The 17,500-nt window shown below is 48.4% G+C and overlaps 1 protein-coding gene across 1 annotated transcript in view; it reads left to right on the forward strand.

Moving 5' to 3' along the window:
- Nucleotides 1–17,500, forward strand: part of pard3ba (par-3 family cell polarity regulator beta a) — a 165,748-nt gene that overhangs the window by 112,265 nt on the left and 35,983 nt on the right. Inside the window, exons 17-18 of the mRNA XM_062527538.1 lie at nucleotides 2,095–2,310; nucleotides 4,057–4,216. Of these exons, the coding sequence (XP_062383522.1) occupies nucleotides 2,095–2,310; nucleotides 4,057–4,216 (376 nt within the window). The remainder of the gene's footprint in view (nucleotides 1–2,094; nucleotides 2,311–4,056; nucleotides 4,217–17,500) is intronic.

Below are 17,500 nucleotides of genomic sequence, written 5' to 3' on the forward strand. Positions count from 1 at the left end.
GTGTGCGTGTGTGTGTGTGTGTGTGTGTGTGTGTGTGTGTGTGTGCGTGTGGAGGGAGAGGAAGTAAAAAGAGTGTCTCTGCTGACAAGAACACCAGGGAAGCAGCCTGTCTCGAGGCAGAGGTGTCGTCTTGACAACTGACCCCTTGAATCACATGCCCCCTGTTAGTGTAGTCTAGAGGGGAAAAAAAAGTGTTACTGTGTGTCGCCATGGTTACTCCCCAGCCTGTAACTGACAGTTAGAGCACCAGGTTCATCCCCGTGCTGTCGTTTCTCTCTCTCTCTCTCTTCTCTTTCCTTTTCTTCTCTCACCCTTTTCTCTGCCTCTCTCCTTAAATCTCCCTGTTTTCCCCGCACATTGACTCGCCATATCTCTGAGTAAATACGCTGCTGAATCATTTTAAGCCTGACCAATTATACTGCTGCAGCTCTTAGCCTACTCCTCCTTTGCATTGGGATGTAATCATCCTTAACATATTACCATGTGTTAGGCACTTTTCCTGGCCTGTTCTTGATCCCCTCGCTCTTTCTCTCCCCCACTCTCTTTCTCTTTCTCTCTCTCTCTCTCTCCCAATCTCCTTTTCTACCCTTTCACCCTCACAATGGCAGAAGTCATCAGAACTCTGCAACTTCTCACGAACACTCCGGCACAGGTTAACTGTGTGAGTGTGTGTCTACACACGCGCACACACACGCGCACACACACGCGCACACACACACACACACACACACACACACACACACACACACACACACACACACACACACACACACACACCCTTCACACCGTGCCGCATTCGGTGCCCTGCCCTCAGTCGGCTGTTTAATTCCATCACGCGGCAGCGAGACAGCAGTAATTAGGTTTGTGACACAAATCCTGCCTCTCAAACTGCGCATTTCATCCTAACCCCCCACCACCACACACACACACACACACACACACACACACACACACACACACACACACCTCTCTTCCCACTGCTCCGCTTCACAAACACCATTAAGGACCTCCCTGGGCTTGTGTCTAATGCCTATTTGCCGAATTTTCCACTCACGCAGTCCGGAATACTCCGCAGCCGGATTCCGCATTTCGGGAGCTTTCAGATGTGCACAGTTTTGTCGTCTCTGTCAGTGCCATTGAAAGCGCTCACTGAGCTCCGCTGAAATGCCTTTAATTCTTATCTGACCCATTTCAACTCCTCGCCTCCGTGGCAGCAGCTCAGTTTAGTACGCGGGTTATGGGAAGTGAAGTTGGGTGTGATTCATATGTCAAGATGCTGGCAGTGCAAGATGTGTGTGTGTGCGTCTGTGTGTGTGCGAGCTCAGAGGTGCGAAGTCTGACTTCCACACCTCCCTGGAGTTCCTCTCGTCGCCCTTCTTCCCCCTCTCCTAAGCCATGTTTGTGTGTCTTGTTCTTCCCCTCCTTTCTGGTTCTGCTTTGGGATTCTTCTCCCCAGTGTTCCACATATCCCACTTCTAGTGTCAGTACATTTCTTCCTCTTGGCCTACTTGTTCCCATTTTCCCATTTGTTACATAAGCTCGCGTGTAACTTTTTATTTGAAGATATTGGATTGGATTTTCAATATCTAGTTGTAGTTGTGTTCAGATGTGCCTGATGTATATCCAGTAATGTGACCACCACAGGGATGCCTCCCAGTTTACTTTAAACACTGGTCTCGTCCACCTGTGGAGGCCTGCAGTTCCACAGACATGAGATGTCTCTCTCCGCTCTCTTCCAGCCACTTGCCTCCATAGATATTCCTCCCAAGTCCTGGTTTATCCCTCTGCAAAGTACTCACAGGACACACACACAGACACACACACACACAGACACACACACACACACACACACACACACACACGCACACACACACGCACACACACACACACAGACCTGTCAGAAAATGTGCATGTGTGTTTTTAGTTGTGCTCTATCCATCACCTAATCCGCATCTCAGAGACCCCCCCCCCCCCATTTATCTTTTTTTAATTTGCGCTTCTGCCTCTTGCTCATATTGATCGATTGAAGTCGTGTGCTGCTATAAAGTACCATTTTATTTCCCTCCAACTCTCTCCCTCCTGTCCTGTCTCCAGGTGCTGCAGCCGGTGCCGGCGAGGCGCTCGGGCCGGGCCTGGGCCTGCAGAAGTCCAGCTCCCTGGAGAGCCTGCAGACGGCCATGGCCGAGGTGGGCAAGGCGGAGGTGCCCTTCCACCGGCCCGCCACCCACATGGTGCGCGGCCGCGGCTGCAACCAGAGCTTCCGCTTCGCCATCGACAAGTCCTACGACGGCCCTTCGGAACCTGACGACGGTAGGGCTATTAAGAATAATCCAATCTGTGCGTTATGTTTATAGATGTCAAATCTAATAAGGGCGTGCTGCAGATCCGATGTCACTTTAAAATTACTATCCAGAAATAGATCGCTAAGGTCTTTGTTTATGATTGGCTGAATCACGTTGAAAGCCATTTGAAAACTCTCTGCAACCTCTCACACGGTTGAGTTGTAGAGTCTCTGCATCGCTATGCAAGTCATTCTTCTCGAAGACTTACTGTATCATATCTGTATTTTTGAGCATTCATGAATAAACCATTATATTTTTCATACCACATAAAGGTATTTGTATTAATCTCTTTAGAAAAGCAATAAAGCCCCCTTACATTGTGCCTAACAATGCCCCTGAAAACACTGAAACCTGCAGCCTCCCTGGGCTTATTGCATGAGTAGAACTATTGTATTGGACTCCAGGAACGCCTCGCACTCATCAGCTGTAAGACTGCCATTGCAGCCCCACCAGAGTACCTGCAGGATGATATAGGACATTATATGCCCGGCGTTATCACCATACATCACATTTATTCCATTTAGTCGACTGATTGAAGTGGCTCTACCCGTCAAGTCAGGCGACTGTACGGCCATTATGCCAGCATCAGTGTCCCATCAATATCATGCCCGCCGAGCACTTTTAGGGAGACACAATTTCCACAATGGCACAATGTCTCTGAAACTTGCACCACCATTACAGAAACCTGTTAAGCTTAAAGACATATCCCCCCCCACGTCTTGGCATGGCAAATGACATTCAACATCAAAAGGAGAGGTAATGAAATAGTACCTGTGCGCAGGAATGTCCATCCTTCATGTTAAGTGTGGACTCTCGCAAGTCCCTCGCAGCTGTGGCTTTTAATCCCGGCGCCCGCCATTACCCGGCCCCCTTCAGATGAAGTTCCAGAGTTTACGCCGAGGTGAAGGATGTTAAATGAAGTTGGAAATGCGAGCCATTAGCGGGGAGCGGCGAGCGTCTGAACCAGTCGAGGGGGGGAGAGCGCCAAGGCTCCTCTTTGAACTGGGGGGGTGGGGTGGGGGGGGTGGGTTGGAGGTGGGGGGGTGGGGTATGGGGGGGGGGGGATTGCAATGACTCAGCGCTCTTCAAGGGAGAGGATTTAAGCCCCTTCTCTGCTCTCTTTTCTCACTGGACACTGAATCCTCTCAGCAGCCAAAGCTGTCTGAAGCTGTGTGTGTGTGTGTGTGAATGTGTGTGTGTGTGTGTGTGTGTGTGTGCGTGTGTGTGTGTGCGAGAAAAAGAGATGGAAAGAAAGGAAAAGTGAGAGCGGGAGATAGAGCAGGGAGTAGACGAGGGCTTTTGAGGTTCGCTCCAGACTCTTAATGAATAAATCCTGGGCCATCTTAACATGGCGGCCAAACCCATCTGCATTTTAATAGGAGTGTGTGTGTGGTGTGTATCATGGCCAGTGTTCAATCCTCTTCTTTTACACACAGAGTTGTTGGAGCATGTAGGCGTAATGTGACCCCCCTCCCCCTCCCATTTGGGTAGCATGGTTGACTCCCTCCACAGAAACATCTGAAGACAAAAACTAAATATATTAAGTGTGTGTGTGTGTTTTCTGTGTAACTCTGCTTACATATCTGTGCCAGTAAGTCGGCATGTTCTCATGTTGTTTTTGTTTTGTTTTACACACATGCACTAGAGTGAATGTACTGTATGTTGCCATGGAATCCCTCTGACTTCCTGTCATTCCACTTCCTCTTCCTCTCAGACGACTACTCCGACGAGACCTCTGGCGGAGACACGCCCAGCCAGGAGCTGGACGACGGAGGGAAGAAGAAAAAGAAGAAGAAAAAGAAGGACAAGAAAAAAGACAAAAGCAAATCGGACGACCCGGAGAAGAAGCCCAAGAGGAAATTCGGTTTACTCAGGTAGGGTCCAGTCAGAGAGGTCCAGTGTTCCCACCATCGATATCCAAACTCACTCAGTGCGCTCTAACTGATACACAGTCCACTGCAGCACCAGTACTCTGCACACCCTGAGCCTCATGAAGCAAATTTATACTGTTTGTGAAATTGCTTCAAGTTGAACCTGCTTGTGGTTCATTGTCAGTTATTAGCTTGTTGATATTCACAACATATTCCCAGGGCTCCCTTCAAAATGTGATTGAAGATCTCAATGGGACTCACCTGGTAAAATGAAGGATAAATAAATCGATAAATACAGAAATAAATAAAAAGCCCTACACAGTCTTATATAATAGTGCTATGAAGTAGTTATCCATAATATAATTACTGGAAGACATAATAAAATAAACAAATAATTGCCGTTTATTGTTGATTTCCTGACAAATGACTTCCAAAGATGTAATGGCATCATCATGTCATCATTATCAGTAATTGGCATCCCAGCGGTCGTATTTGATGCTATGGCAGCTTCTTAAGACGTGGCATCAGCTTTTATGGCTCTAAGTTTATGCAAAGCTGTCATGTCAATGAGAAATAAGGAGGATGTGACACCCCCGTGCCACTGGTCATTAACCACTGTGACAGCTAATGAGAGGATATGGTATCTGCCTGGACATGTCGGAGGCTTCAGCTAAAGTGATGCGACAGTGGGTGTTCTTATATTGCTGTGGCCTTTACATTTTGAAACGCACAGATTTCCTGACCACTGATGTCATCCATGTAGGACATTGCCTTCTAGTGTCAGTGGTGCCGGTTTGATTATTCTGGTCTGGTTTGATTATTCTGGTGATGGTTCCTCAGGTCCAGATTCGGACCAGACTCGGGCGGAGAGAGCATTAGGGACATTTTCTCTGCGTGATATTTTTGATTGGAAACCAGTGGACCACGATTGCACCACCCAGATCCAATCAGTGACGACGCTTCTGTGGAAATTACCTTGGCAACACACCGGTGGCATGCCCTAGGATTGAACCAGTGGGGGAAAATACTCAGCCTGAAATGTCGGTTGGGGAAAAAAAAACAATCTTATAGTAAAGTATCTCACCCTGTCTCAATGTTTAGTCAAGGGGACGGTAGTGCTTTGAACACGGTTAAGAGCCTCGGCAAGTTGATTCCGGATGTAATGGAGCAGGATTAGCACATTTCCTGCTGGGCAATGTGAACCGTATGATCAAGACATGTCAGCACAGCACGCCCGTGTCTTGTGTTAAGGCACTCTCAGCGTCTCCACTTCTGCAGATAAGAAGGCCGCGTATAGAGAGACGCCGCTTATCTCTGTGCATCAGGACACGCCACTGAACGTTACATTATCGTTCTATATCTATACTAAGCAGATGCATATCTGCCCTTGGGGTTTTCAATATTCATATATGTGCACTGCACACTCACGTCATTCCCCCGAAATGAACAAAGGACAAGCACACCATCACACGCTCCGCGTTTTGACGGACAGATTGGCCGATGTCTTATTTGCCAGGAATGGCCACTGGAATGACAGCTGGTGTCTGTTGATGATGAGTGGATGTCTGGCTGACAGACAGACAGCACTGTAGGCCCGGGAAACCGAGACGTCTATAGCGTCCTCTGATGTGTGAGGAGGGACTCCCACCGGGTTCGTTTACCATACGGGCAGGTTATTTTCAGCGCTGGCATTCGCACAATGCCTCCCCAAGCCCCCGGAGGGTCTGATTGTTATCTGTTCATATAGAGCCTGATCCAGGATCAGATTCTTTCCTCTCGTTCCAAATGGGACGGGAAAAGTGTTGGAAAGAGAGCGTAGCCACCGCCGCCGCCGCGATGGAGGGTTAAAATACCTCACTGCCAGATTGAAGCACGGTTGCCTGCCTTCACTTTGATGACTTTTAAGTTCCTAGAAAACATTAAGATGGAATCGAGGCGCGCCAGCCAAATCGCATGTCAGATGAGGTTGCGCCTGAGATGAAGAAAGGCGTAAACACTTCCAGACTTCACACCGAGCCTTTCACTTTAGCGGGTCTGCTCGTCGTGCTCACGAGAGCACTGTTATTGAATGTGATATATGAGCTAATTAGCCTTAATGCTTTCTAGCTCGATCTAATTGCAGGTCTTTGGATGTTATTTATTTTTCCCCCCCTCCCCTCCGTTGGCGAAAGTAGAAATCGGGGATTGGAAACACATGGGTGTTGCGGCTCTCCGTCACGTGGAACAGATTGGATATTGGAGTCAGGCTGCGATTTCTCGGGTCCCTTTTAAGGGGATGCAAGATGTTTTGTTTGTCCTGCGTGTGACTGAGCGCGGCGAGGCGGCTGCGGCCGAGGACGAGCGGACGATCCAGTGTTTGAATGGGCAGCTGTTGCGGATTCCATTGTGCGGGACTTAGTGGCTATTTCCATCGCGAAAACAAAAGAGGACTGCTGACTGCAAGATGTCTTTTTATGTCGTTCTCTTTATTTATTTTTTTGTACTTTTCTCTTTCTTCTTCTCCCTCTCTCTCCTATCTCTCTCTCTCACTGTATGTTGCTCAATCTCTATCTTGCTCTCTCTCTGTCTCTCTGTCTCTCTCTCTCTCTCTCTCTTTTTACTCATTTGACCACTTTTGTTTTCTTCCTTTCCATCTGTTTTCTGTTCTGTTCTTTTGAAGGGAAGAGTTACTTTTACTATTCATGAATCATTTAGGCCATTTTTGTAATGGCCCACAAGCTCGTATGGGTTGTGTTTTCCAAACTCTTTATGACAGATCGGCAGCACAGTGTGTCATGACTTAAAGAAAGCCAGGGCAGTCTTGTCCATTGTCCCTTTCATATTGGCGTTTGTAAGTGCAGTATTCTGTCTCTGGTGAATGCAGGACTGGGCTTACTGTCCATTAGTCAACCATATCCCACTTCAGCCTTCTCAATCTCATTCTGCCCGGCTCACCATGGCAACTGCCCACTTTTGGTACACTACAAAATGGCTGCCTCACTCTCTGCACAGCCTCTTCTCCTATCTGCACCTCCTCCTCCTCATCCTACCCCCCTCCTCTCTCTATCCCTCTCTCACTCTCCATCCCTTTCTCTCTCTTTCTCTTTGAGTCCGAGTCGGGCCATTGATGTTGTGATCAGCCAGCGAGTCCCTGTAGGCAAACTCGTCCCAGAACCACAGCCGATTCCAAGATTACACAGTGGAGTGGGCGGAAGACAGAGATACAGTCATTACATCCAGATAATGGAGGAAAATACCCCAGTGGCCATTTTTCTCCCAATGCCCACCAACTCCTGTTGCCTCCCCATCTTTTTAAAGTTCCCTCTGCTGGGACTTTGGAGCCTGTAGGCTCACAGAACAGTCTGGATAACTATCTGAGATCTATAGCATTTAATGCTACATTAAAGCCGTTTTATTCTCTACTGTTAGCTGCTATAGTAGTCTGTGCAAGTTATATCTCTGTGCAGATACTCTGCATTAAGGGGGCTTAGATGACGTTAATGTATGTGCAGTATATGGATATGCTGATGGGTTTGAAGATATGGAGGAGTGTGTCCCTCAGTAATGACATTTTGAAACTTCACCAGTGGCATTAAGGCCCAGCTCTGTCATTACTGCCCATATGGTTATGGCTATTCTGGGAACTGAGTTATCAGTCGAGACTTAACCCAGCAGTCTTTATTTATCTTCCAAATGGGGAGCGTTGCGCTGGGCCTAGCCAAGCCTTTGTTAGCAGCCATGTCAACTCTTCCCGTCCCTTTCTCCTCTCCTCTCCTCTCCTCTCCTCTCCTTCTCTCTCATCTCCTCATCCTCTTCTCCATTTCCTCTCCTCATCCTCGCCTATTTCTTCCAGCCCGGCGTGAAGGCAGGCAGGCCGCCAGGGCCCCTGACGATTAAGTCAGTGCCATCTTGCCAGAGGATTTACGGACATGAAAGCCCCCTCTCTGATCCTCTGTTTACAAATCTGCCGCTTGCCATTTCCCATCCATCCGATGTCCGGATCTGAGCGCGTGCGAGATTACGCACCGACCCAAGCCCATTAACTAGGCCCCCGTTCCGGTCATACACACACACACACACACACCCCAGTACCAAAAACGCGGTGGTTGCCGGCTCCGACTTGGCCTGGCATTGGCAGATCACAGATGTGTCCGGCAAAAAAAAAAAAAAAGCCGGTCATCTCTCGCCTTCCCAGAGTGGAGCGAGAGTGAAAAAGTCGGGGTCACACTGCGTTGTTTACGCCAAAAGAGCCAGGGCCTTGACAGTAATCTTTGATGGGCTGAAATGGAGATTATTCTTTAATTCGCTTAATTTTGCCACCACTAATGACCGTGAGGCAAACGGAGTAAACATGTCGAACTCAACTGGAGTTGTTTAGGAGCAGGGGATTAACGTGGTGACACAGCAAATCCTTGGTGTGGGGATTTTTTTGAAAGAAATGATCCGGCCACTTTTCAAGCATAAATAGGGTTTGTCAGTTTTTTTGTACACACTGTGCAATGGCCTGGTTTATGGAACCGTGTAGAACGTGTTTCCTCTTTTTGGTCATTTCATATGTGGGTATGCACGCGAGTAAACTATCACAGCCTTGAACTTGTGCTTGTTTGGCTGTGAGTGACTGAAAAGTTTACATGGAGTCCTCACTGTAGCGTAAACTCCCCCAAAAAATAGAAAATGGTTTTGGTTTGTCAGGCTTCCCCGTGGAAGAGTGCTTTCAGATGTCGATGTTAGCTGACAGGTAAATGAAGTGACGCATACTGCAGACATTCCACAAAGTTGGTCTGCTGCACTCGTCACCAACCTCCAACGTAAATCTGTCCCCTTTCCAGAACGCAGCGAGGTCCCTTTTTTGCAATCCCTGGCGTCTTTGAGCGAGACCCTGGGAGCACCACTAAACCCTACACTCCGTTATTTTGTTCATAATTCACACGATCCATCCAGATGCCCTGTGTGTGTTTTTTACTGCACCTCGGAGAGGCATGAACAGGCGCGGGAACCAGAGGAGCAGGGATTTACACAGCCCATTAAAGCAGGCCCGTAAGGGGCCTCCCTGGACACAGCACACCTAATGAACGCCCGTAGAAAAGGGGTCCGACACCATCACAGGTCACGCATTTATACATGCCTGTTGAAACGTGCCCTTGTGTTGAAATGTGTCCTTGACTTCCCCCCCCCCCCTTTTTACGGCTGTGAAGTGCCGATTGGGGTGCCCTTCAAATGCGTGTCATCGGCGGCAATCATGTAAATATTGACAGGCCAGATTAGTTTTTTTTTTTTGTCTTGAGTACTAGTCTTGAGTACTAAGGCAGATGGGTGGCCAGCCATTGTTACTAACTCAGTAGTAAAGACGTAGGTTGTAGTCAGGATCATTATGACGAGGCTGGTCATTATGTGTAGATTGAACATAAATAGAGTAGCGCCATGTATGAATATAGGTGATGTGTATTATTAGTGTGCTAGCACCACAACGTTAATGAAGGCTTACTGTAGGCACACACACACAGACACACACACACAGACACACACACATCTCTGCCCAATCCAAATTATTTAGCACACTTTCCGACCACATTTTTAAGCCAGTGTAATTTTATTCCGAGCATGACATTTAAGCCTTGCACATCTTGTTATTGTAGTTTTCCCCCGCTTCCATCACATTTGGGCGGAGAGGATAAAGCTGTGTGTGCTATCACCAACCACACACAGCCTCCCCAAGAAGCGATTTATTTATTTATATCGCTCAAATTGGACCTCATTTCTGCGACGAGTTCCTAATTTGTTTGTGCTGATGTGTTTTGTCAATCAAGCGCAACAAGATCGAGAGCACAGATTCAAAAAAAAAAAAGAAAAAAAGAAAAAAAAACCTACTCATGAATATGAATGGGTATCAGTCATGGTTGCTCCCTGTCCTCCCTGTGATTGCCAGTGGGCTGTCTAGTCTTCACATGGGGATTTCAGAGCAGGCATTCCTCTGCTCAGGAGAGCTTTGCTTCAGTAAGACTTTTTCTGGCTGGTGATGGAGGCGCCTTCCGGTTCATAACCTGAACGTGAGCCGTGGAGTCAGTTTGTAGTCAGAAGTGACAGTTTTAGCTCCAGTTTTAAATGCTCACGTTCAGCTGGTTTTCAGCTGGTGTTTGGACGTGAGACAGCTGAGGATGGATGAAGGTTGTTTTAGGCCTTTCATTGGGTTTAGTGACTGTTATCTGAAGATTATTCATATTTGTCAGCTCTCTTGTGAGTTTTACTATTTAACCGAACCATGGCCAGTGTGATGGAGCTTGTCATTCTAGTACACTGGCATGGCTTAAATGTCCTCTGCGTTGTGCAACACTCTTATTCTTGGTAATTACCATGTTATAAACTCATTGCTAAGATAAGATAGCTAACTGCCTTTGATGCAAGCCCCTCTGAATTATATTTCTCCTGAATTTCTAACTAATGATATCATTTGTACCGCATTGCCGTACAGTATATATTGTACCACTTTTCCAGCTGCTATTGTCATTACTCATTGTTATCTGACTTCATAATGTAACTAATTAAGGATCCTTACAGTATGTACATTTTTGAGCATACCCATAGATACTAGTGTGCTGTGAGCACAGGTGAGGGATGTGTGTGTGTGTGCGTGTACACTTACTGTCAGTTTGCTGGAAGCAAACGAGCTAGCTAGCTACAGCACAAGCGTCTATATGAGTGTGTGTGGGTGCGTGTATGCATGTGTGCGCATGTTAATTGTAGTAGGAGTGTGTGTGTGTATGTGTGTTCTGAGATGTCCACTTGTGGAATGACTAAACGACGCCGTGTGAAAGGGCACGTCGTGTCGGGCCGCGTCCACGCAGGAGGCCGACCGGTCCCGCCGCGTTGTCCACTCCTGAGGTGGACGGCGTCGCGTCGCTGATTGATGACCTCCGTCCCCCCGGCGCCCCCGTGCCCGGTCCCCTTTCTCCTGGGAAAGGTTAAGTGGCTCTTACGCCCAGCAGGGGACCAGCAAGAGGAAGCGCGGGCGACGCATTAACCTTTCCCTCCCAGCGATGCCTAATCCATATCCACCGATCGTCGCCCGGCCAAGGCCGCCGTTTTTACCAGAGACTGGCTTTTGTAAAATGTCTCGTGTCGCTGTTCTTCTTCTTTGCGCTGGTTTCCTATTCTGGGAGTGTAAAAGTGGCGGCTATTTTCCAGGGCTACTTATCCATCCACACACCCACCCACCCCTACACCCCCACCCCTACACCCCCGAGCTAGTTACACTCTGCCCTGTGCTTGCTCTTCCTTTCTGTCTTTCTTTCTCTTTCTCCCTCTCTCTTTCTTTCGCTCCCTGGTCTGACAGGCCAGTTTTTGTGTGGCCAGACTGCTGAATGGCTTGGCGGTGACTGATTGGCCTGCCACAACAAAGAGGCGACACTGTCACGTAAGTGCTCATCGATCGCGGTCCCGTTTCCCGCCTGCCGGGTCGTCCCCTCCATTTTACACACGGCAGCTCACTTAAGAAAACTTTTTGAAGTTTTTGAATTTTATTTCAACCTGCACACACACACAAAAAGGAAAAAAAGCCCCACAGCATCGGACGGCACAGTCAAGTTTGAATAACCATGAGAGCGACTCAAAAAAATGGCTTTCTGTCTGTTTCCATCGTAATTATTTATGAAAAGAAAGCGAGGTGAATAAATGTATTAAATATGTACAATAGGAAATTATCCTCGTCAGCTTTGGAGATTCAAAGTGGCCTAAATTGATAGTGAGGGCGTTTGCCAGGCGCCTAATTATCTCATCGGCCCGTGATTGTGGGGCACTTATGTGCTCTGATTAGGAAATAAAATGCTGCTATAGCAGAATGTATATGAGGGAATAAAAAGAAAAAGATTTAATTAGTCCCAGAAGGAAGAGGAGGTTCATTACAGTTTAATTATACACAGGCCAGGCCGGTGCCTTTTGTGTTCCGAACAGCCACGATTGGTCTGATCATTGAGTTAGAGCTGTCAGATAGAAGTCAGACTGGTTATTCATGATTTTGTGTGTGTGTGTGTGTGTGTGTGTGTGTGTGTGTGTGTGTGTGTGTGTGTGTGTGTGTGTGTGTGTGTGTGTGTGTGTGTGTGTGTGTGTGTGTGTGTGTGTGTGTGTGTGTGTGTGTGTGTGTGTGTGTGTGTGTGTGTGTGTGTGTGTGTGTGTGTGGTCTGCTTGTGTGTGCATTTGTAAGTGTGGACTGGATCGATGAGGGTCTTAAAGTAGTCATACATCAGTTTAAGTAGACACTTGTCATTAGTGTGTGTTTGTATTTATGCTTATGAGCGCATGTGTGTGTGTGTGTGTTGGTACTAGCACTGCCTGTGTATTTGTGTGTGTGTGTGTGCATGTAGAGGAAGCTCAGATGTGTTTTTTCCATAATAAACGAGCTCTTCTCTTTGTCTTCTCATTTCTCCGAGCCTCCCCTCTCCAGTCTTTTTATAAAAATTCAATCAAGAGTCTTCACCTGCCGCCAAGGGTCGGATTTAGAGAGCTAATCCTTTTCTTTCTGTTTCTCAGATCTACCAGCTAATTACTCCTTCTTCATTTAAACCTCTCTCTCTCCCTCTCTCTCCTTTTGACTCCCTCCTCTTCTCTCTCTCTCTCTACCACTCTCTCAGAAGTTCTCACCACTTCCGTTACCAACTCCTCTCCATTGAGATCGCTAAGCTATAAATACAGATCAATCTAATAATGGTGATAGCATTTCTTCGGCTAGATTAAGTGAGCTTGCTGCCTCTGCAAACCGCTGCATTGCTTATATTTTCCTAAGCTACTTATTCCCCCAAACACGCCTTGGGAGTTGCACTCTCTGCCTCTCTCTCTCTCTCTCTCTCTCTTTCTGCCTCTCTCTTTCACTCACTCATTCACTCACTCTCTCTCTCTCTCTCTCTCTCTCTCTCTCTCTCTCTCTCTCTCTCTGTCTCTCTGTCTCTCTCTCCGTCTCCCCTCTCTCTCCCTCTCCCTAGCTACTTTTAGGACTCTTTTTTTAGTTGAATGGTTATTTATCTGGTATTATAACAAAGCACTGGAAATAAACCCTCTTCCAGCTTTATCCTCTCTATCCCTCAGACTCTCAGAAATTGTAGCATGTGTGTACATGTGATATAGGGTCTGCCTTTCTCTCCTGTGTGTGTGTGTGTGTGTGTGTGTGTGTGTTTGTCTGTGTGTATATGTGTGCTGGTGTGTTTGTGTGTCTGCCTATGTGTTGTGTGTACATATGCAGTAGGAATTAAGTCTGTGTTTGGCAGAAGAAATAGATAGGTGTGTGTGTGTGTGTGTGTGGTTGTGTATTTGTTTGAACACCTTCACTACCACCAGAAACACCTGTCCAGGTGACAGACTCATTTCCACTTGCTAAAGGTTCCGCTGGGGCCCAGGAGACGAGCAAATGCATCCATCTGCAGTCTTGTCACGTCATGCCCAACTACCCCCCCCCCCCCCCAACACACACACACACACACACACACCCAACAGACACATACACACACACACACACACACACACACACACACTAACACCACCAATAGCCTGTACCCCACTAAACACACACACACACCCTTCATGTGCTCCCCAGGGGGTTCCATAATGAGCGTCCCAGCGCCACCATCCCTCCCGCCCATTTTCTCTTTCCTGTTCGCAGCGCTGCCAAACAAAAGCAGCGTTTTATTTCCGCGGATTGCCACCCGGGTGAACCCTCCGCACCGGCGCAGAGGCAGAGGGAAGAGTAAACCGGCGGACTCGAGGGAGGGCTGCCGCGCGCCGAGACGAGTGCGCTCGGGAAGGCTAATTTTAGTTGTTAACAGTCCGGCGCTAGACAGCGCAGAGAGCCGCCGCTAATGGGAAGCCGGGAAAGGTTAGCGGCGAGTGCGCGCGATGCTAAATCTCATTGCTGCAGTCTGCAGTGTCTCAGACAGTGGCCGGGGTAATGGGAGTCGGGAGAGGTTAGCGCGGGGAGCAGCGGCGCTACGTCCGGGCTAATGTCTGCGTCTGAGTCGTTTCATCGAGTGTGGCAAAGGCTAATGCGGGTCTCGGAAGGGTAGCGCTGTGACTAGTCGAGCAAAAGCTAAAAACACTGTCAGCAGGGCTTCTGATGACCTATTGAAGTGTATTTGTTGCAGTGCTTACATTTTCAATGTGGAAAGTCCAGCCTTGAAAGAAGAGACTGTGAAAACATCAGAAGTCTAGTGTGAGTCATACTTGTACCAGAAGTTGCGGTTATTTAGTAATTACAGCTTTTCAGCAAGTTTAGCACACCCACTGTGGCCCGAAAGAGAACACAGTTCCATTATTAGATCCATATAAATGATGTGTACACAGCATACATGGAAGGACTTAATATGGACTCTAATGAAAGCCCATTTGAAACAGAGAAAAAAATCACTTAGCCTAATTGATTGGCTCCTTCAAGTACCTGTGGCCAGTGCCCATGATGTAGCCATGGCAACAGGCAGCCAGGCTTCCCGTTTTTCCCTCTTGGAGTTCTTGGGACTGTCGTTGTCATGGTGGTTGTCTGTTGGGGAAAGGTCAGGGGGACTGACTGACACCACCTTGGCTGTGTCTGATCCAGCCGGGCAGTGGGACCTCATTAGAGAGCCCTGACGTGCTTCAGCAGGCAGCGTGGAAATCTGCCCAGTGCCCCATCTCCCCTCGCTCTCTCTCTCTCTCTCTGTCTCTCTCTGTGTCTCACTCTCTCTCTTGCTCTCTCTCTCTCTCGCTCTCTCTCTTCCTTCCTCTCCCTCATTCTTCCCGGTCCTTTCCCTTTGAAGTCGCCACAGGTCGAGGGGATAATGAATGCAATGAAGAGACTGCTGGGAAACGTGGGGCCTGCTCCACCCCACCCCACCCCACCCCACCCCACCCTAACCGCATCCCTCCACCTGCTAGCATGAGACGCACAGCAGCACAAAGCACCACAGCCATCCAGTATGCCCAGGGCCGGCTTGAGGGAAGTTTGCCTCCTGCTCATTGAAAGAATATCGACTGATCCAGTTCATTGAACCGGCCATCGCGACTGCTTAAGTACAATATTCCTCTCAAAGCTCCATACAGCATACAGATGTGTGCCTATATAAAGAACGGGGCTTTTAGCCGTGCTGGCAGCGTGTCAGCGTGGCTGAGAGATGTATTAGTTACAGGCTTCCTCCTTCCTCTGCGGCCGCTCTCCTCGGTGTGTCTCCTAGCGCTCGCTAGCGTTCACACTTCCCACAGATTAGCGCTGGAAAAGCGCTCCCTCAGGCTAGTCCAGCCATTAGCACCCACTCCAGTAGCAGCTCTGTGACGGGCCCGGGGAGCGTTAGCGCTCTTGAGCCGTGCTGTGCTGTGCTGGGGCCGGACAGTGCGTTTCGCTGGCTGCGGAGTGTGCGTCGGGGAGATGGGATTTCCCCCCCCTTTTGTGCGTGTGATGGTTCATAATGGTTCCCATTGTGTGGGCTGACTTGGGTGGCTGCTCAGCTCCTTCTGCGTCCGGCGTGGGGGATTTGATTTCAGCTCAGCCCTGGTTTTGGGGGGGGGTTTCCAACTGCAGGAAAACCGGGAAAGTGTGTGTGTGTGTGTGTGAAAGGATGGAATGAATGAAAGAGATGGAGCCGAAAAAAATAATACACAGCGGATATTTGCTATCAATACCAAGAGGTCAGGAGTTTTCCTGTCTTGGTGTCTATCCCTGATGGGGATATGCCCACAGCCCACCGATCCGCGCAAGATAGGAGGAACAAAATAGGCAGGAAATAAAAACAAAGGAAGGAAGACAATGGCAGAAAGGTAGAGAAGAAAAGAGGAGGAGGAGTGGTCGAACGGAGGGGGTGTTTCCTCTTCATTCTTTTGACAGATAATCCTAATTAAGGAACAGTGGGATGAGCCAACCGATACTGACAGGCCCCGCTAATGTATGCACACATAATGATCAGCTCAGGCTGGCAGACCACCCGTTTGAAAAGGGGTGCTGGGCGAAAGGGGGGTTGGGGGTCTCTTTTAAAAACCATGAGATTCTTCTTTGGGCTCATTTATAACCAAAACCCCTTCCAAGCTGACCGGTGGGAATAGGCTTTACGTGTGAACAGGGCTTTTTGTTCTCTGTAATCAAATGTACTTATTGCTTTTTTTTTTTATGTGAGGCATCGCACCACGAGACCACATCCCTCCAGAGTTACGTGTTACCAAATCTCCTGCTTTGAGCTATTGACAGAGTAAACACACCGTGTTTTTCTTTTTTTATATATATACTGTATAAATATCCCAAACCAAGCTAGCGGCTCACACTATACTGCGCCGCAGGGAACGCTAACCTCTCCTGGATCTGAGGCCTTGCTAATGCTAACCTAGCCACCCGCGGCTTGGAGTCCACACAAGGCCCTCTAATCTCTCCACCTCCACCTCCTCCACCTCCTCCACTTCCGCACCCGCCCCCCCCTCCTCCCCTCCTCCTCCGTCGCGCTAGCGATGCTAATCGGCTTCCCAGGGCAGCTTTGGCACAGACCTAAATCATTAGCGCATGCTAACCTGCCTTCCCAGGGAGCTGCACCGGCCGGCCATTTACCTCGGCTGCATAAATATTTCATTTCCTGTATCCCTCGGCTGTCTGCAGGGTGTGTGACGGGGGTGGGGGGTGGGTTGGATGGAGTTGGGGAAAGGTGGGTGGGTGTGGGTGTGTGTATGTATATGACAGAGAGGCTTTTTGAAAATCATCTCTTTCATTAGTTCATTTCCATTTATGTTCATCCAGAATGTCCAACATTACAAGTCAGTGCAACCAGAATTCCACAATAAGCACTTCTACCTGCATATGGTTACCATGACATGATAATGGTGCCGTTCATGCTTTGTTTGACCCAGAGGAACAGTTTGGTGGTATTGTGAGTATTGACGAGAGTCTTCAGTTCAAGGTGTGTGTGTGTGTGTGTGTGTGTGTGTGTGTGTGTCTGTCTGTGTCTGTGTGTCTGTCAATCTATTTTCTTCGATTGATGTCAGTGTCCGTGCCATGGGCTTTGTATGTTCCAGGGCTACCTATTGTTGTCGTGGGTTTGTGTGTGTGTGTGTGTTGGACAAGAGATGTACGGTTCCGTGTCGGGTGTTCCTGCCCACCGGAGAGGCGAGGCCATAAGCAGCCAGGCCAGCGGAGCTGAACTAATGGCTTAATTACTTTACAGTCATTCATTTATTTATGAGCCCACTCTGCTCATATACAGCGCCGGCCTCCGTGCATTTGAGTGCTTCGATTGGCTGCCCCGCCATACACCACATGTCTGACTGTATCTGTCAGCCGGCTATCGATTCTGTCAGACTGTCACTATCGGTCCAGCCATG

The sequence above is a fragment of the Sardina pilchardus genome, chromosome 23, assembly GCF_963854185.1.
Source record: "Sardina pilchardus chromosome 23, fSarPil1.1, whole genome shotgun sequence".
Lineage (NCBI taxonomy): Eukaryota > Metazoa > Chordata > Actinopteri > Clupeiformes > Clupeidae > Sardina > Sardina pilchardus.